The 21,681-nt window shown below is 40.5% G+C and overlaps 1 protein-coding gene across 6 annotated transcripts in view; it reads right to left on the bottom strand.

The window, feature by feature from the left end:
- Window positions 1–21,681, bottom strand: part of UVRAG (UV radiation resistance associated) — a 334,573-nt gene that overhangs the window by 302,213 nt on the left and 10,679 nt on the right. The window contains exon 1 of one of the 6 annotated variants that reach the window (XM_063641346.1): window positions 4,200–5,545. The exons of the other annotated variants lie outside the window; for them this stretch is intronic. Coding sequence (XP_063497416.1) covers window positions 4,200–4,286 — 87 coding nt within the window. The 5' untranslated portion in view covers window positions 4,287–5,545. Of the gene's footprint in view, window positions 1–4,199; window positions 5,546–21,681 lie in introns of those variants that run through there. 6 annotated transcript variants of the gene reach the window in all.

Genomic DNA, 21,681 nt, shown 5'->3' with positions numbered 1-21,681 from the left:
AAGGCAGGATGGTATTGGCAAAAGAAGAGACAAACAGATGAAAACAGAATAGAGAGCCTAGAAATACACTTACACAAATACAGTCAACTATTCTTTGATAAAGGCTCAAAGACAATTCAAAGACAACAGCCAAGTCTTTTCAACAAATGGTACTGAAAGTGGACATTCACATGCAAAAAAAAAAAAAAAGAATGTAGATACAGATTTATACTTTTCACAAAAATTAACTTAAAATGAATCAGAGACCTCAGTGAAAATGCAAAACTATAAAACTCCTAGAAGATAACATAGGAAAAAATTTTGGTGATCTTGGGTTTGTGATGACTTTCTAGATATAACACCAAAGGCATAATTCATAAAAGATGAAACTGATAAGTAGGACTTAATTAAAATTTAAAACTTGGTTTTTCTTAGGCCTTGCAATGGTTCTGAGTGGTCTGAAACCCTTACCTGATTCTGATGCCCACCCACCAGATGGTTGGAGAACACAGCGCACTTCACATCTAAGAACTTGCCTAATGACTGAAACGCAGTAAGTCTTAATAACACTTTTAGCCTATAGGAAATCCTCGAGGCTCATCCTTCAACTGTTCTCGAGTACAAGGTCTAGTGGTACTTCACATCCTAGAGGCACCATCGAGCATAAATATCAATGCTTTGATCTTTTCTAAACAGAATTACTGGCCTGTTTAGAATTAATGGTCCAGCTACAGATATTTAAGCCAAACTTTTTTATGATCTAAATGGTTCAAATATCTCAGGAAAGTAAAAACATTCTGAGTAATTAAAATTTAAATTTACACACAAAAAATTAAAATTTACACAACCTTTGGAATTACTCTTTAAGATAACATTCTATGCAGTTTTCTTTTTCTTTCATGTCTGTGACGTAACTTCCTAAGATCTGATAAATTTTTTTTTTTTTTTTTTGGCAACTTTTAGGCTCAAGAGGTACATATACAGGTTTTGTTACATGGGTAAACTGCACGTCTCAGGGTTTGGGGTACAGATAATTTTCTCACCCAGGTAATCAGCATAATGCCCAATAGCTAGTTTTTAAATCCTCACCCTCTTCCCATGCTCCGCCCCTCAAATAGGCCCCAGTATCTACTGTTCCCTTCTTTGTGTCCATGTGTACTTATAAAGGAGAACATAAGGTTTTTGGTTTTCTGTGCCTTCTTATAAGGGAGAACATGAAGTTTTTGATTTTCTGCCCCTGCATTAATTCACTTAGGATAATAGAATCCAGCTCCAACCATGTTGCTGCAAAGGCCATGATCTCATTCTTTTTTCTGGCTGTGTAGTATTCCATGGTGTATATGTATCACATTTTCTTTAACCAGTCCACCATTGATGGGCATCTAGGTTAATTCCATGTCTTTGCTATTGTGAATAGTCATGTGGTCAAGCAATCTCCAGAAACTTCCTCAAATGCTCTACTTTATACTTTCACAGTTATAAAATGCTCTTTGTGCATTATACTACAGTGCATTATACCAGAGTTGTGCTCTAGTAATATCCATCCCCAGAGCTGAATAGGGGATTTTAATTTTTAAATTAACATGGCTTTAAAATATTTGAAACACTACCTATCACATCCTTATATAAAGGTTAAAAACATTCTCTAACACACAAAAGCAAAACCTATTCAGCTTTCATTTGGGAGACAGACAGATTATAGGGCACAATTCAACTACCTGAAATGTTGGCAGTGGGCAAAAGAGCAATATGACCCTAAATTCCTTAACTTTTTATAAATCTTTCAAATACAAATTCTAACGCAAGACTTAAGTGGTATGCATAGTAAATTTGAAACATCTGGCTGGTCATGGTGGTTTCCACCTGTAATCCCAGCACTTTGGGAGGCCAAGGAGGGCACATCGCTTGAGCCCAGGAGTTTAAGACCAGCCTGGGCAACATGGCAAAACTCCATCTCCACAAAAATTAGTTGGGCATGGTGGCGCATGAATGTAGTTCCAGCTACCCAGGAGGCTGAGGTGCAAGAATCACCCGAGCCCAGGAGGCCAAGGCTGCAGTGAGCCATGATGGCACTACTGTACTCCAGACTGGGCAACACAGTGAGGCCTTGTCTCAAAAAAAAAAAAAAAAAAAGAAAAGAGAAACAACTGCTTTAGTAAAAAAATAAAAATATTAGTATTACAATCATACTCATTAGTATGACTGTAAACCAGTGCTTCCAAAAAACCTAGAATAGCTGTTTTTCTTCTTAATACCAGTAATTTTCTTAGAAAGCTGCTTTAGGCCGGGCACAGTGGCTCACGCCTGTAATCCCAGCACTTTGGGAAGCCGAGGCAGGCGGATCACAAGGTCAGGAGATCGAGATAATCCTGGCTAACACAGTGAAACCCCGTCTCTACTAAAAATACAAAAAATTAGCCAGGCATGGTGGCGGGCGCCTGTAGTCCCAGCTACTGGGAGGCTGAGGCAGGAGAATGGTGTGAACCCTGGAGGCGGAGCTTGCAGTGAGCCGCGATAGTGCCACTGCACTCCAGCCTGGGCAACAGAGTGAGACTCTGCCTCAAAAAAAAAAAAGAAAAGAAAAAGAAATCTGCTTTAAAACTTAATGGTAGAATACAAACAACATTTTTGTTTTGTTTTTATATTTTTGTTTGTTTTGTTTATGGCCTTCTAGATCCACAGTCCAGTAGAGTTAACGCTACCTGCAGCATCAGGGATGTTCATATAATTCAGCTCAGGCCAATCAATCAGCACATTATATTCCCCTGATCATAACATATGATCCAATTAAGGCTAACGAAAGACCCAGAAATTAAACTGTTGAGAGTTCTTTTTTTTTTTTTTTAGATGGAGTCTTGCTCTGTCACCCAGGCTGGAGTGCAGTGGTGCAATCTCAGCTCACTGCAACCTCTGCCTCCTGGGCTCAAGCGATTCTCCTGCCTCAGCCTCCTGAGTTGCTGGGATTACAGGCGCCCGCCACCACACCCAGGTAATTTTTGTATCTTTTGTATAGATGGGGTTTTGCCATTTTGGCCAGGCTGGTCTTGTACTCCTGACCTCAAATGATCCACCCGCCTCGGCCTCCCAAAGTGCTGGGATTACAGGCATGAGCCACTGAGCTGGCCATGAGTTCTTTTTTGCCCCTACTGGCCCTGAACCTAGAAGGACATAGGGCTAGAGATCCTGTCAGCCATCTTTCTATCACAGTGAAACCAGGGAATGAAACCAACAAGGAAGACAGCAGAAGTCAACAGATGTGGGATTCAGATCCTGCTGACACAATCTAAGCCTGGATCAAACTACACTTAAAATGAGTACTATGATGGCAAACATCAGCCCATCCCTTTAAAACTGTCAAAGATTACAACTAGGGAAAGAACTTATACTGTAATGTTTATTAAGGATTTATCCCATGGCAGGTTAGTAGATGAAGAGTAACATTCTAACTTAGTGGCAAGATAAAAGAAATGTTTCACTTTGTTAAACATACCCATATTTTAGAAAATGATCATTTCTGTAGGGTCAATCTATATTTGTTGATACAGTTTTGAACCTTAATACAGGGGAAAGCAAGGCTTAAAAAAACCGGTCAGATCACACACCAGAACTGACAGAACTCAAAGCCATTTTCAGTAGTGAAATATTTTACCTTTCCCTTGCATGCATCTAAAATTCTCTGGCTTCTGAGGTATATTAATGACCAAAAAGAAATGATGTGCCCTTAATCTTGTTCTGCATCAAGCATTGGAGAGTGATTCAGAGAGGCTGATAACCAAAAGACAAGGAAATGGCTCCCATTCACCCTCCCTTGCTGGATCACTTGCTTAAAAAACAAAAGTAGTATGGTTCTTAAAATAATTACTCCATAAATCCCCACCATCACCAAACTAAACCATCCCACACACAACTTTCACAACTCCCAGGGCCACAAGGAAGTAACTTCTAAATGGAGTTTGAGTCTGATTTGCTTAATCTATAAAAGTTATTACACATCAATAATGTAACCAATAATCAATAACCTAGAGACCAATGAAAAAGGGGCAAAGGATATGAAAAGGCAGGTCAGTTCTGGTACGGTGGCTCATGCCTGTAATCCCAGCACTTTGGGAGGCTGAGGCGAGCAGATCACAAGGTCAGGAGTTCAACACGAGCCTGGGCAACATGGTGAAACCCCGTCTCTACTAAAAACACAAAAATTAGCTGGGAATGGTGGCGGGTACCTGTAATCCCAAGTACTCGGGAGGCTGAGGCAGGAGAATTGTTTGAACCCAGGAGGGGGAGGTTGCAGTGAGCCGAGATCGCGCCATTGCACTCCAGCCTGGGTGACAGGGTAAGACTCCGTCTCAAAAAAAAAAAAAGAAAAGAAAAAAGAAAAGGCAGGTCACAGTAAAAGGAAAAGTAATGGAACTAGTCAATGAACATGTGAAAAGATGTATAATCACACCCATAATTTTAAAATACGCACATCAAAATAAATATTCCACCTTGTGACTGACCGCAGTTTCCAAACTTGGTTGCCCCAATACATCCCATCTGACATGCTCTCTTACAATGTAATGCTGCCACCCCTGTCATCTACTAAGAAGTGAGGTCTATGTTTCCTCCCCCTTAAATGTGGGCAGAAATGAAGCTATGTGACTTCTGAGGCTAAACCATGAAAGGTGACATGGCTTCCACCTGGTCCTTTTGGGATATCTTCCTTGGAACCCAGTGACTATACCGTGAGGAAGCCAACCAGTCACATGGACTTCATAGGTGCTCTCCACAGCCCCAGCTGAGATTCCAGCAGGCAGCCAGACATGTAAGTGACCATGTCCTGAGGCTCTGAGCCTCCAGAAATGACATCAAGATAATAAGCAGAGACAAGTTGTTCCTACCAAGCTCAGACCAAACTGCAGATTTCTGAGCAAAATTAATGATGATGATGTTATTTTAAGCCACTCAGGTTTTGTTTGTTAGGGAGTAACAGATAATTAAAGGGACCTATCTGATTAAAGAGTCAAACAATTTTAGTCTCTACTGGGGTTGACACGGGTAAGGACAACAAAGCGGGGAAAACATAAAACTGGTCTGCTTTGGAGCAAGGGCAATTTAGCAAAAAATTATCAAATTTTAAAGTGCATATAAAATTTTACCAAGCATTTCACAAGTCATAAAATTGTGTGCAAATACGTTTATTCCAGTATTGCTATAAAAGCAAAAACTGAGTAACACTCTTACATTGTGGTACAATGTAAAAATGCAATGGAAAACCATATTACCAGTTTTTTTAAAGGTCATTGAAAATGATGATATAAAACAAACAAAAGAGCAAGAAATGTTTAATGTTTACATAAAGAAATATTACTACATACCTTGAATAATGTACATCAGGGAGTAAATCTTTTACGCTTTTCAGTGCACACCCTGTCTGTCTACATACTCTTCTTTTTTAGTTAACAATCTTTTAACAATATAATAATCATTCTTAGCTTATTGGTTGTTACAGAAACCAGCCATTGTTAGTCACAGTTTGCTGACCCCTGATTTAGATAAACACAGATATTATGAGATAATTTCTTAAAATAGTATTTGCCTTTGGAAATGTAGTCGAACTTGTTCTGTACACCTTCTTTCATTCCCACTCTCAACTCCTGGTTCCATTTCTTTCTCAGGTCGGACATTTCCTCTCAGCCTGAGACCAGGCTCAATGGCAGGCAAGAATTAAGGCCCAGATTATTTCGGGCAAATTTATATTACTGTTACTTTAACTTTTTGAGAGGTAACAAACTTAAACCTGGGGGGAAACTGGTTTTCCACATTTCCACAGAAGGTAAAGATACTCAGCTACTGAACTAAGAATTTAAGCTTGATAAATTCAAGTCAGTTTAAAAAAAAAAAACAAACAGAAAGGAGCTCTCTATATTACAGCACTCTCAATCACCTATATTTTCCTAATCCTTTGATCCAACCTGAAAGCCTCACTGTGAAAATTTTGAAAGAACACAAGAATGCTTTAAAATTGGTGCCTGGGGCTACTGGCTATAAGCAAATGGTGCCGACCAAGTTACAGATTTAAAGAAACAACCCAACAACCCTAATCTCTCATGAAACACTTCATAGTTCTGGTCGCTAATTGAGAGCTTTCTCTGGCACAAATTACACAAGCTTGGAACTAAAGCCTTTATTCTGAAATTAACTCTGCTCTCCCACCAAGTTCAAATCAGTCTGAATTTAATGCAGTCATTTACTAAGCACTAAATTATAAAACAGGCTTCTCAACAGGAAAAAAACAAACTACAACTCTGAACTTTCTACATTTCTTATACATTTTGGCTCTGGTTTCTTATTTCTACCCTATTTACCCCCAAACTTAGTGAAAGGCCCCAAAACTTGCCTCCCCCCCCCATTTTTCTGCCAGGTAGTGTTACTCTAAGAAACAGGTAGATCCACTACCACCCTTTGCAAGTGTCTCTCTCCCCCACCCCTTGTTTCCCTCTTTCTTCTATTCTATCTTAGTATTGCCTTTACAGACTATTATTAGGAATTACTACCTAATTTCAGAGTGTATGATCTTACTAAAGGACTAGAGTTTGTACACATGAAAAGGGCAAATTTCTGGTAAATTTTCAGGTAAATTTCAGCATTTAGAAACATAAAACCAAAATTAAAAAAAAAAAAGAAATATAAGACCAATGAAGAAACACACAGAGTTACACAGGATGATCTAGAGAAGATAAAAATTGAAGACAGATAATAGCTGTCAGAGGTCTAGATGTTGAGTAATAGCATGCCTGTAATTTGCTTCAAAATAATTGGAGGGAGGAAAGGAGGACAAGGAGGTAGGCATATAGATTAAACAAGATACACCATGAGTTAATAGTTTTTGAAGTGGGGTAATAGGTACCTGGGAGTTCATCATTATATTCCTCTCTCAATCTCTTTCTCTCTCTCTCTCTCTCTATATATATATATATATATATATGTGTGTGTGTGTGTGTGGGTGTGTGTATATATATACACACACACAAAAACACACATACACTACTTGCGTTTAAATATACACTGATATATTGATGAATATATTGATATATAAAATATACATTTCAATAGACATTGAAATTTCCGCAATAAAAATGGTTTAAAGTATTATCAATAGGAACAGAAAGAAAATATAAGAACATATAGGAGCCTAAAGAAAAACCGAGCTTACGGGATAACTAATTAGATAATGGACGTGGTTAGGGATGAAGAGAAAATTGACAAAAGAGACAAAGAAGTCAAAGATAACCTCTAGGGAAAAGAGAACTAATCAATAAAGGTGTCAGGGCAATAGAGTAGCCATCAAAAATACACACACACACACACACACACACACACACACATCCTATGCCTTACATTAAATTCCAGAAGGCTTAAAAATATTTAATGTACATAAAGCAAAAAGTACCCAAAGAAACCATGAACAATTATTTTGTAAACACAAAGGTCTAAAAATGATATTCAGAAGCTATAAAAGAAAAAAATCACTACATAAAACACTTTAAAATTAGGCATGGCAAAAACTACCTTATGCAAAGTCAACGGAAAAAACCTAAGAAAAAATTTTAATTAATATAAAAAAGACAATTTCACTAAAACATAAAGAATTCCTAGAAATCAAAAGTCCAACAACCCAACAGAAAAAAATGGCAAAGAACATTAACAGATAATTCACAGAAAAATAAACACAAATAGCTCTTAAACATGAAAAGATTATCAATCTCACTCATAAGAGAAATGCAAGTTAAAACTACACTAAAATTGGCACAGACCAAAAAATCTGATAACATAGGTTGAGGGGCAGCCTCTGGTGAGAGCCTTTTTGCTGGTGAGGACTTGCAGGGTATCACATGGCAAAGGAGCTGAACACTAACGTGCTAGCTCAGGCCTCTGTTCTTATAAAGTCACCAGTTCTTCTCCCATGATAACCCATTAACCCACTAACCCATTAACCCGTTAATACATAAATGGATTAATCCACTCATCAGGGCAGAGGTATGGTATCATGGTATCACCTCTTAAAGGCCCTACCTCTCAATACTGCCATACTGGGGACTAAATTTCAACATGAGTTTTGGAGAGGACAAATATTCAAACAGATATTCAAACAGACATCCATAACAGATGGCAATCTGACAACAGCTATCAAAATTACAAAGGCAGGCTGGGTACGGTGGCTCATACCTGTAATCCCAGCACTTTGGGAGGCCAATGTGGGAGGATCACTTGAGCCCAGGAGTTCAAGACCAGCCTGGGCAACACAGGGAGACTCTATATATAGAGAGTCTCTATGAAAAACTTAGAAATTAGCTGGGTGTGGTGGTGCATGCCTGTAGACCCAGCTACTTGGGAGGCTGAGGTGGGAGGATCGATTGAGCCCAGGAGGTTGAGGCTTCAGTGAGCCATGATCAAGCCACTGCACTCCAGCCTGGGCAGCAGGGTGAGACTGTCTCAAAAACAAAAACAAAAAAACCCCTAAAATTTAAAAAAATTACAAATGCATATATTCTTTGATTCAGCAATATGATGTATGTAATAGTATTGCTTATTAGCAAAAAAAAACTAGAAATAACTGAAATGTACATCAATAGGGGACTAAATTATGATATATCCTATAGTGAAATGCTATGTGACCATACAGAAGAGATAACATGGCAGCTCTTTGATCACTGATATGGAATAATTTCCAAGATCTACTATTAGTTTGTGGGGTTTTTTTTTAAGTACAGTTGATACAGTCAGTGTGTTTAGCATTTGTGGCTTTTCTTGGATTGGGGTGGTGGTGGTATATAGAGACAAGGTCTCACTCTATCACCCAGGCTGGAGAGTGGTGGCACAATCACAGCCCACTGCAGCCTCAAATTCTCAGGCTCAAGCAACCCTCCTACTTCAGCCTCCAAAGTAGCTAGGACTATAGGCCAATGCTACCATGACTGCCTAATTTTTTAAAACTTTTTAATAGGTACTCAAGAAATGTTGAAATAATTTGGTTTCTTAGGATGGAATATATAGAAGAGAATTATAAAGGCATGAGAATGTAGATGGTAAGAGCTATAAATTCAGAAGATGATACTTTGAATTTACAGCGGGCCCTCTGCATCTGTGGATTCTGGATACAACCAATTACAGATAGAAAATATTCAGAAAAAAAAAAAAATCTCAATAGGCTAGTCCAAATGCAGTTGTGTTCACAACTAGTTGATCAGAACCAGTTAGAGATTTCTTTGTTCCTTCTCCACTCCCAGTTCCTCACTTGACTAGTCTGAAAAAAAAACAAACCAAAACAAAACAATTTTTAAAAAGTACAAAAAAACTCAATACAGCATAACAACTATTACTAGCATTTACCTTGCATTCGATATTATAAGTAATCTAGAGATGATTTAAAGTCTACAGGAAGATGTTGCATGGGTTATATGCATACTATGCCATTTTATATCAGGGACTTGAGCATCTGCAGATTTTTTTTTTTTTTTTTTTTTTTTGAGACAGAGTCTCACTCTGTCGCCCAGGCTGGAGTGCAGTAGCACGATCTCGGCTCACTGCAAGCTCTGCCTCCTGGGTTTACACCATTCTCCTGCCTCAGCCTCCTGAGTAGCTGGGACTATAGGCGCCCGCCACCACGCCCAGCTAATTTTTTGTATTTTTAGTGGGCGGGGTTCCACCCTGTTAGCCAGGATGGTCTCGGATCTCCTGACCTCGGGATCCACCCGCCTTAGCCTCCCAAAGTGCTGGGATTAGGGGCGTGAGCCACCACGCCCGGCTAGCAGATTTTTTTATCTGTGGTGGTGGGGGATTAGGGTGGTAGCTGTTCCTGGAGTGAATCCCCTGAGGATACTGAAGGATGATGAACTATATTTTAGTAAAGCTTGATTAGAATGGGAGGACCTTGCTACATAAAAGTTAGTTCTAGGGCAAAGAAAAGGAGGTAATAGGAAAGAAATAATGGAAGTGAAGACATGGAGATTTTGAGTTAGAATTACAGTTATAGCTGCTAATCTTGGTGGGTTTCAAACACAAAGTCTGCCTGAAGTTAGCATGTTAAAGTTTAATGCTTTTTAATGACTTGCACCTTCTTAAGGAGTTATATAGAGCTTACTATTTGAAAGTGCACTCTTGTTTGCAGAAGAGGAAGTTGATACATGCACAGGAGAGGGAAGCTGGTTTTTCGTGGTATGAACAGTAGCTTTAGGGCAGTGAATGAAGTGGGTGGAAAAGAAGCAGTGTATGCCAAAGAAATTGTGAAGAATTGATGGATCTAGATGGGCAATTAGAAATGGGGGTGGGAACATGGGAAGTTTGAAAGGCAAAGATGTCTCAAAGGTTTTGAAACACGGTGTCTGGGAAGGGAATACATGGTGTACCCAGCCCAGGAGATCAAGCCTGTGTCCAAATCTTGATTTTGCTACTTATTAACAATGTGAACATGGATAAATCCCTTTACTTAGGGCCTCAGTTTTATTATCTGAAAAATAAGGAAGATGGCCTAGATCAGTGCTTCTTAAATTTAAAATGTCCGTTATGAATTACCTAGGGAATCTTGTTGAAGTACAATTCTGATTGACTAGGTCTATAGTGGGACCTGAGATTCTCAGCATTTTCAATACAAGTGATGCAGAGTAGCAAAGGCTTAGATGACCTTCAAGGTCCTTTCTGGTTCTGCAGTATTATACTTCTATTTGTTGAAGGTGGGGTTTTTTTGTTTTTGTTTTTGTTTTTTTGAGACAGAGTCTCACTGTCTCCAGGGTGGAGTACAGTGGCACGATCTAGGCTCACTGCAACCTCCGCCTCCTGGGTTCAAGGGATTCTCCTGCCTCAGCCTCCCAAGTAGCTGGGACTACAGGCGCACACCACCACGCCCAGCTAATTTTTTGTATGTATATATTTTTAAGTAGAGACAGGGTTTCACCATGTTGGCCAGGACGGTCTCGATCTTCTGACTTTGTGATCTGCCCACCTCCGCCTCCCAAAGTGCTGGGATTACAGGCGTGAGCCACCATGCCCGGCCTATTTGTTGAATGTTTATCCTTCAGAGATCTGCTATACTTTTATGACTTATAATTATCTCTATTTAGAGAGATGAATTCTAAATCTGTGTCTCTTTACTTCAAATAAGAATGGCTTAAATTCATCATCTTTCACTGATAACCACATCCCTCTCTTGACATCTCTTATCTTTGTAATACTTTATATTTAAATATATATTATAAAGTACTTTACACTTTTTTAGAGAGCTTCTATATCCATTATTTCATTTGATCATTGCGGTAACCCACAGAAGTAGGCAGGTGGAAATATCTCCATTTTATGGAAGGGGAAACAGGCTCAGAAACAGTAAGTGGCTTGCTCACTAATGAGTGGTAGAACCACCTAGAGTTGAGCTGAAGCTCTAACTTGAGTTCTTCCCACTGTGTCACATTGCTTCTGGAAATTGTCATCCGCATACCTGTGTTTAAAGGTTGGTTGCCATCTCTCTGTTTTTTTTGAAATATAAACTTAAGCTGATCCAAAGATAATGAGTTTTCTCAATTTAGTGTTCACAGCCAGTTACAGATCAAACTTGCTCTACTCTTTCCCGCTTCTCATTACTACACTTGACTAGTCTTAAAAAATAAGAAGTAAAAAGTATTCTTAATGTTATTTTTACAAATACAGTAGATAATGGATTCATATGATTCACAATTCAAAAGGCACAGTATATAAGAGGATATAGTGAACAGTCTCCGTACTCTTGTGTGCCCCAAATACCCATTTCCTTTCCCCTGGGGCAACCAGTGTTATCAGTTATAGTTTATGGCTCTCCAATAATTACATACTCTTTTTTTCCCTATTAAACACAAATGAAGTCGGGCATGGTGGCTCACATAATCCCAGCAATTTGAGAGGCCGAGGAGGGAAGATATCTTGAGGCCAGGAGTTCCAGAACAGCCTGGGCAACACAGTGAGACCCTTTGCTACAAAAAGTATTTTTGGTTTTTTTGTTGGTTTGTTTTTTGTTTTTTTTTGAGACAGAGTCTCACTCTGTTGCCCAGGCTGGAATGCAGTGGCATGATCCTGGCTCATTGCAACCTCCACCTCCCAGGTTCAAGCAGTTCTCCTGCCTCAGCCTCTCGAGTAACTGGGACTACAGGCACGTGCCACCACACCCGGCTAATTTTTTGTATTTTTAGTAGAGACAGGGTTTCACCATATTAGCCAGGACAGTCTCAATCTTCTGACCTCATGATCCACCCGCCTCGGCCTCCCGAAGTGCTGGGATTGCAGGTGTGAGCCACCACACCCAGCCCCATGCATGGTCTTAAAGTGTCTCCCTATAGACTATTAGTTGCAAGGGCATGCATGTACACACACACAAAGAATTAGAGTTGAAAAATCAGATAATACCTTGACCGGGTGACCAAAATTAACATTACCAATGAGGGACAAATGAACATCCAGAAGTGATACCTTATGAAGGACACATTACCACCCATGCAATATTCCAACTGAAAATGTGTAATCTGAATCTAATCATGAGGAAACATCAGATAACAGAAAATGAGGAATGTCCTATTTTTTTTTTTAAGGGAGCAGGGTCTGTATTATGCTAGTGACATTTAAAAATAAGACAAAGAAGAGCTATGGAAATGTTCTACATTAGAGACACAATGGCTAAATGTAATACCTACCCTAGACTATATCCTGAACTGGAGGAGGAAAATTTCTATAAAGGACATTATAGAATCAACTGATGAACCTTAGATTAAAGTATCAATGTTAAATTTACTGATGTTGATAACTGTTGGGAACAGGCCCTCCAAAATCTGGCCATTAACTGGCCCCAAAACTGGCCATAAACAAAATCTCTGCAGCACTGTGACATGTTCGTGATGGCCATGACGCCCACACTGGGAGATTGTAGGTTTACTGGAATGAAGGCAAGGAACACCTGGCCCACCCAGGGCAGAAAACCACTCAAAGGCGTTCTTAAACCACAAACAATAGCATGAGCGATCTGTGCCTTAAGGGCATGCTCCTGCTGCAGATAACTAGCCCAATCCATCCCTTTATTTTGGCCCATCTCTGTTTCCCATAAGGAATACTTATAGTTAATCTATAATCTATAGAAACAATGCTTATCATTGGCTTGCTGTTAATAAATACGTGCATAAATCTCTCTTCCGAGGCTCTCAGCTCTGAAGGCTGTGAGACCCCTGATTTGCCACTCCACACCTCTATATTTCTGTGTGTGTGTCGTTAATTCCTGTAGCGCCGCTGGGTTAGGGTCTCCCTGACCAAGCTGGTCTCAGCAGATAACTACGCTGTGGATATGAAAGAGAATATCCCTATTCTGGGAAATACATACTCAAGTATTTAAGGGTAAAGGGTCATGATGTATGTAACAACTTTAAATGATTCACATAAAATTATGTATCTTTATCTATACATATTCAGAAAGAGAGAAAGAGAGCAAGCTTGCAAATGAAGCAAAATGGGCTATTATTATGCCCATTTTACCTGAGTCTCCCTGAGACATACAGAGATAAATAACTTCCAGATTGCCTAACTTAGTTTAGGCACATAGGAAATGGCTGGACCAGGATTTGAACACAAAATGTTAACAGACCAATCTGAGTAACAGGTATACAGGTGTTCTGAAAAACAGAAATTTATAAAATAAAATGTTTTAGTTTTGCCATTTTTCCATAAGCTTGAAATTCTTTCCAAACAAAAATAAAAATAAATAAAATAAAGACTGTTCTCCTCTACCTACAGGATAATGTCCAAATTCCAAATTCTAAATCATGGCATACGTGGCCCTTTACAATCTAACTCCAAACTATTAGTACAACTTCTCTGTGACACTGGTATGATAAGAAACGTATGTCATCAGCCCTGGTTTCTAGCACACAGCTCCTAAAACCCTTGGTATAGGGGGACAGAAGCATCTTTTGTTACAATGTAATAATTGGCAGTTTCCAGTTCCTGACACAAGAGCTTCTAAGACCCTTGGAATCTCTGGAGTGATAAGTGTCTTTTGCATGCTAATGAGATAACTGGTGGCTGGGAGTCCCTCAGAGAGCTTCAGGGCAGAAACACTGAGGCATGATTAGAGGGTTAGAACTTTTAGCTCCAGGGAGGGGAGACAGGCCAGAGATTGTGTTAATCACCAACAGCCAATGATATAATCAATCATGGATACCTAATAGGACCTCCCTGAAACCCTAAACAGAGCTTGGAGAGCTTCTGAAATGGTGGACACATTGAAGTGCTAGGAGGCTGGTGCACCCAGAGACGGCATGGAAGTTCCACGTCCCTTCCCCCGTACCTTGCCCTATCTATCTCTTCCATTGGCTGTTCCCAGGTTGTATCCTTTATCATAAACCTATAATAATACATAAAATGTTTTCTTGAGTTCTGTGAGCCATTCTAGCAAATTACTGAACAGAAGGAGAAGGTCATGGTAACCTTCAGTTTATAGCTGATAGCTGAGAAGTACAGGAGGCCTGCGACTGGGACTTGTGACTGATGTCTGTGGGAGCAGCCTTGTGGGACTGGGCCCTTAACTTGTAGGTCATAACTCCGGGTAAATAGCATCAGAATTGAACTGAATGCAAGGATACCCAGCTGGTGTAAAAGAATTGGTTGATGTTGGGGGGAAAACCCAACATATTTGCTGTCAGAAGTGTTGTAAGTGGAACAGCACAGACTGTCCTAGGTACAGACAGTCCCTGACTTAGGACAGTTTGACTTAATGATGTTTTTACTTTATGATGATGTGAAAGTAACATGCATTCAGTAGAAATCGTACATGGAGTGCCCATACAGCCATCCTGTTTTTCACCTTCAGGTCAGCATTCAATAAATTACATGAGTAAATTACATGAGATATTCAATACGTTTTTAAAAATCAGCTTTGTGTCAGATGATTTTTGCCCAACTATAGGCTAATGGAAAGTGTCTGAGAACAGAGGCTAGGCTAAGCTACGGTGTTCGAGAGGTTAGGTGTATCAAATGCACTTTCTTTTTTTTTTTTTTTTTTTTTTTGAGACAGAGTCTCGCTCTGTGGCCCAGGCTGGAGTGCAGTGGTGCGATCTCGGCTCACTGCAAGCTCCGCCTCCCGGGTTCACGCCATTCTCCTGCCTCAGCCTCCGGAGTAGCTGGGACTACAGGCGCCCGCCACAGCGCCCGGCTAATTTTTTGTATTTTTAGTAGAGACGGGGTTTCACCGTGGTCTCGATCTCCTGACCTCGTGATCCACCCGCCTCGGCCTCCCAAAGTGCTGGGATTACAGGCGTGAGCCACCGCGCCCAGCTAAATGCACTTTCAACTTAGTGATATTTTCAATTTACAGTGGGTTCATCAAGACATAACCCCATCGTAAATCAAAAGGCATTTGTACTCTCCAGCTCCTTGTCTCCACTGCCCTCCTCTAAGCTCCTTAAACTCTGGCCTCAATTATCTGCCATTCCTTTTTACACCTTCTTACCTTTTTGCTCAAGCTGGTCCCTCTATTAGCATGCATTTCCCATCTTTCCCATCTCAGTACTTTTTTTGAATCGTCTCTTATATTACACTAAAATGGCCTAGTGACATATTTGTCTTACCCACTAGATTTTTTTTTTTTTTTTTTTTTTGAGAAGGAGTTTCACTCTTTTTGCCCAGACTGTAGTGCAATGGTACAATCTTGGCTAACTGTAATCTCCGCCTCCCGGGTTCAAGTGATTCTCCTGCCTCAGCCTCCCAAGTAGCTGGGATTACAGGTGCCTGCCACCACACTCAGCTAATTTTTTGTATTTTTAGTAGAGACTGGGTTTCACCATGTTGACCAGGATGGTCTCGCTCTCTTGACCTCGTGATCTGCCCGCCTCAGCCTCCCAAAGTGCTGGGATTACAGGTGTGAGCCACCGCTCCTGGCCACCCACTAGATTGAGTCCCTCCAGGGCAAGGACACGCTTATCCTGTATCTTCAGTGGCTGACAAATGGGAATAGCAATGACAGTAGCAACAACTAACATTTTTTGAACACTTACTATAAACCAAGCACCTTTTTAGGGAAATTTATGACGCACTTAATCCTCTCAACAACCCTACAAGGTAGGCTATTATTATGCCCATTTTACCTGAGTCTCCCTGAGGCACACAGAGATTAAATAACTTCCAGGTTACCTAACTTACTTTAGGCACGTAGGAAATAGCTGGACCAGGATTTGAACACAAGCAGTCAGGCTCTAGTGTCCATATTCTTAACCACTGTGGGATACATGGTAGAAACTCAAAAATTAACTGTTGAATTAATGATGTTGTAGAACAGAGTTGAACACAGTATTTGTAGAATGAAAGTATTCGAGACAAAAGCATCTGGCAGTTGAGGAAATGGAGGCACACAGAGGTTAAAAATGTGCACAGAGCTACAGATAACCTAGTCTTCTCACTGTAAAGCTTAAGAACCTGAGGACTAGAACAAAGCGCTTTTTCCAAAGTTACCTTAGTTATACCCAGAACCAGCCTTACAACAAGTCTTCCTATGACACCATATTAAAGAATACTTACGGCCGGGCGCAGTGGCTCACACCTGTAATCCCAACACTTTGGGAGGCTGAGGCGGGTGGATCACAAGGTCAGGAGATCGACACCATCCTGGCTAACATGGTAAAACCCAGTCTCTACTAAAAATACAAAAAAAGTTAGCCGGGCATGGCAGCATGCACCTGTAGTCCCAGCTACTCAGGAGGCTGAGGCAGGCGAATCGCTTGAACCCGAGAGGCAGAGGTTGCAGTGAGCGGAAATCACGCCACTGCACTCCAGCCTGGCCAAAAGCGAGACTGTCTCAAAAAAAAAAAAAAAAAAGAATACTTACTTGCTGTAAGAAGCCTCAAAACCATATTCAAAGATATTCTGGTATTCCAAGAATAACTGAAGTTGGAGAAAGAAGTACACTAGAGTATAATGCAGTATCTGATACTCAGAAGCAATTTAATACCAATTAATTCGCCAGGCACAGTGGCTAACATCTGTAATCCCAGCACTTTGGGAGGATGAGGCAGGCGGATCACTTGAGGTTAGGAGCTGAAGACCAACCTGGCAAACATGGCAAAACCCCGTCTCTAATAAAAATACAAAACTTAGCCAGGCGTGGTGGCACGCACCTGTAGTCCCAGCTACATGGGAGGCCGAGGCACAAGAATTGCTTAAACCCAGGAGGTGGAGGCTGCAATGAGCCGAGATTGTGCCACTGCACTCCAACCTGGGCAACAGAGTGAGACTTTGTCTCAAAAAAATAAAAATAAAAAGAAGACAAATATTTCATGGCACATGAAAATTAATAATTTCAGTATCCTTAAAGTTTTACTGGAATACAGCCACACTCAGTTGTTTACATATAGTATAGGGCTGTTTCTGTACTACGGCAACCAGTTGAGTACTTGCTACTAAGACCCTAGGAGGCCTGCTGAGACAGAAACATGTTCACTATCTGGTCCTTCACAGAAAAGCTTGCTAACCACCTTGTCTCTCATGCACTAGAAAGTAAGGTCCATGAAGGCAGTGGTCTCTGTCTTGCTTGCTGTTTTACTTCCAGCACCTAGACAGTCCCTGGCATTTACAAGCATTCACATTTGTGCAACATTAAATAAGTGAGGAATTACTCAAATGAACTTTAACAAGCCAAACAAAATGGGTCATAGTTAAGAAAGTCTTTCAGTTACACTGATCTTTACAGGATACCTTAATGAAGAGAAGAATGTCATTGAGAAAAGTGGTATTGCTTTCATTTGCTAAAATGTTAATGTCTGGGTATACATGAGAAGCAGCTTTCTAATTTTTTAGTAGTGTTTGGGTAGTTGTATAATATTAAAAAATGCACTAATTTGCGTTAAGAAATTCTGCAATTTAGCCGGGTACAGTCGCACACATCTATAGTCCCAGTACTCCAGAGGCTAAGGCAGAAGGATCCATTTGAACCCAGGAGTTCGAGGTTGTAGTGCATTACCTGTGAATAGCCGCTACACTTCAGCCTGACCTTGGGCAATATAATGAGACCCAGTGACTCAAGAAAAGAAACCAAAAAGAGATTCTGCAACTCTACAGTGTCCTCATCTAATAACCAGACTGGCTGGGCATAGTGGCTCACTCCTGTAACACCAACACTTTGGGAGGCCAAGGTGGGCGGATTGCTTGAGCTCAGGAGTTTGAGACCAGCCTGGGCAACATGGCAAAACCCTGTCTCTACCAAAAAAACTACAAAAATTAGTCAGGCATGGTGGCGCGCACCATGTGCACCTGTAGTCCCAGCAGCAAAACCCTGTCTCTACAAAAAAAAACATATATATAGACATATATATAAACATATATATAAACATATATATAAACATATATATGTTTATATAAATTAGCCAGGCATGGTGGTGCGTGCCTGTAGTCTCGGCTACTCAGGAGGCTAAGGTGGGAGGATCACCTAAGCCCAGGAAGGTCAAGATTGCGGGTGAACCATGATTGCGCAACTGCATTCCAGCCTGGGCATCCTCGTCTCCGAAAATTAATTTATCATTATCATCATCATCAGACTGGTGTCTTTTTTTTTTTTTAGCGATGGGGGTCTCACTATATTGCCTAGGCTGGAATCAAACTCCTGGCCTCAAGCAATCCTCCCACCTCAGCCTCACAGGTAGGCTAGGATTACAGATGCACAGCATGGCACCCAATTTATACTGATGTTTTTGATAGAAGTGTATGACTATCACCAGTCAACCAATCACTCCAGAGCACCTGGGCAGCTACTCTTTATTTTTATATTTATATTAAACACATTCCATGTACAATAAGCCCCAATAAGTCAATTCATGAAAACAAGTCTGAAATATCTACTATATATATATATATAATTCTATAATGGTACCAATTCTATCCTGTAATAAGTATAGTCCTGTAAATTATCCTAGACCTGTAATGAGCACCCCACAGCCTACCTGCCAACCTTGCTTCATAATCTACTTTCAGAATAAAAAAAACAGAAAGCTTTCTTCATATTGCTACTTCTCATGTATTAGATATTAACATCTTAGTGGATGAAAGCAATACTGATTTTCTTGAGGACAGTCTTATTTTCATTAAAACGAGACAATGTTAAAAAAAAAAAGGTTTTTCAAAATTCTAAGCAAGATTATTTTTATTTTGTATTGTTTAAAAGTTTAGTTTTCTGGATTAGCTCTCATACAAAAGAATGATTGGAATTGAGGAAGGAAATAGTTCATATCCCCTGAAAGACGTAAGTAGGTTGGCAGACACAAGACGTACAGTTCCAAATCTGTGCCTAACTGTTCAAACAAGGCACTTTAAAAGTATCTATTGAATAAATGGCTATCTCTCGTTTTTCCTATCCTGCACTCAGAATTAGTTTTTTGTTTGTTTGTTTTTGAGACAAGAGTTTTGCTCTTGTCGCCCAGGCTGGAGTGCAGTGGCATGATCTTGGCTCACTGCAACCTCTGTCTCCCGGGTTCAAGTGATTCTCCTGCCTCAGCCTCCCAAGCAGCTGATATTACAGGTGCCCACCACCACACCCACCTAATTTTTTGTATTTTTAGTAGAGATGGGGTTTCGCCATGTTGGGCAGGCTGGTCTCGAACTCCTAACCTCAGGTGATCCACCTGCCTCAGCCTCCCAGTGCTGGGATTACAGGCATGAGCCACTGCGCCCCGCCCAGAATTAGTTTTAACATAGGCTAATATGAACACACGAATTACTTGTATTCACTGTTAAACCCTTAATCACAAAAGGCACACTCCTGTTAGAGTATAAAGTTTTTCCTGGAGAAAAAAAAAAACAGATCATAAGCCTGATTCTCATGTTTACTTTTATGATCTATTAAGTCTGATTCTCACTTTTACTTTTATGTCTTCCCTTTTTACTTTCCCAGGAGTCTACTGACAAAAGCCAAAGGTTGCTGCTAGTTTCAGCTTCCTAGTGTTCCTCATTATTTTCAAAAATGTGTGACTGCATCTTTTGGACATTATAAAAACCACAGTAGGAAAAAACGCCAGCTATTTCAATGGACCAACAAAGTGAGACTCCAAAGTGTTAAGTTCTGATGCTCAACTTCAGCATTATCAGTCTCAGCCTCTTAATCAATAAGCACACTATACTGGAGTTTTCACAAAGAATGGATAAGTAAAATGCCTAATAACACTACTACCACATAGGGTCTACAGCAATCAACACCAAATATTACACAAAATAAAACCATCAAAAAACCCACAATCACCAGATGGTTACTCTTTCAGAAACTTAAAGAGGCAGAGAGCAGAAGTTCTTAAGTAGAATATTTAAAAAAAAAAAGGCATGGTAAGTACCCAGGGACAAAACAGGAAGACTGATCATTTAAGCTCCAGAGGGACATTCCAAAGTTTCACTCTAATTCACACCATAAAAGGGACGTGGGAGGGTGGACTCTGAGTGCTCTGCCCTTAGAGAGAACGTTAAAATACAGCCTCTCCTCCATTTCAGTTCTAGCCTAAAATCCCCAAAGCTGTGAGGCTAATGTGCCAAAGAATCAAGTGAAGTTTAAGAAACAAGTTCTTGGCCAGGCTCACGCCTGTAATCCCAGCACTTTGGGAGGCAGAGGCGGGTGGATCACGAGGTCAGGAGTTTGAGACCAGCCTGGCCAACATGGTAAAACCCCGACTCTAAAGATACAAAAAATTAGGTGGGTGTGGTGGTGGGCACCTATAATATCAGCTACTCTGGAGGCTAAGGCAGGAGAATCACTTGAACCCGGGAGACAGAGGTTGCAGTGAGCCAAGATCGTGCCACTGCACTCCAGCCTGGCGAAAGAGCAAGACTCCATCTTAAAAGAAAAAAAAAGAAAAGGAAAGAAAAAGAAACAAGTTCTTGGCCAGGCACAGTGGCTCACGCCTGTAATCCCAGCACTCTGGGAGGCCAAAGTGGGTGGATCACCTAAGATCAGGAGTTCGAGACCAGCCTGGCCAACATGATGAAACCCCATCTCTACTAAAATTACAAAAATTAGCCGAGCATGCTGGCGGGCGCCTGTAATCCCAACTACTAAGGAGGTTGAGGCAGGAGAATCACTTGAACCCAGGAGGTGGAGGTTGCAGTGAGCCGAGATCATACCACTGAACTCCAGCCTGGGTGACAAGAGCAAAACTTCATCTCAAAAAAAAAAAAAAAAAAAAGAAGCAACTTCTCAACACACCCAGCCAAGAACAGTGGAACTGTTCACAAGACCCAGGTTCTGTTTATTTCTCTGCCACAAGCAGGAACAAGACACAACACAGATCTGTTAAACTAATACTCTTTACTAAATACTCCAGGGCAAGAATAAACAGCTAGAACAAGTCTGTGGCCAGGCAAATAGTTTCACCTCGGAGGGCTTCAGGTTTTGCATCTGTAAAATTCCATGATTCAAAATTCATGTTTCCATCTTAAAATAAGATGGAAAACAAGGTTATGTGATACTAAATCAAGAAGGTATACTATGAATTGTAAAATTCCAATGTCAAGTTTCCGTTCTGTGTGTACTCGTCTACTTTTATAATTTAAGGAGGCAACTGCTAAAATACTGTACAAGGCATTGAAAAAATTTAACAATACAAGACTTTACTGGCCAGACACAGTGGCTCATGCCTGCAATCCCAGCACTTTGGGAGGCCGAGGCAGGTGGATCACCTGAGGTCAGGAGGTTCG

The sequence above is a fragment of the Symphalangus syndactylus genome, chromosome 6 (assembly GCF_028878055.3).
Source record: "Symphalangus syndactylus isolate Jambi chromosome 6, NHGRI_mSymSyn1-v2.1_pri, whole genome shotgun sequence".
NCBI lineage: Eukaryota > Metazoa > Chordata > Mammalia > Primates > Hylobatidae > Symphalangus > Symphalangus syndactylus.
This window is presented reverse-complemented; position numbering and strand designations above follow the sequence as displayed.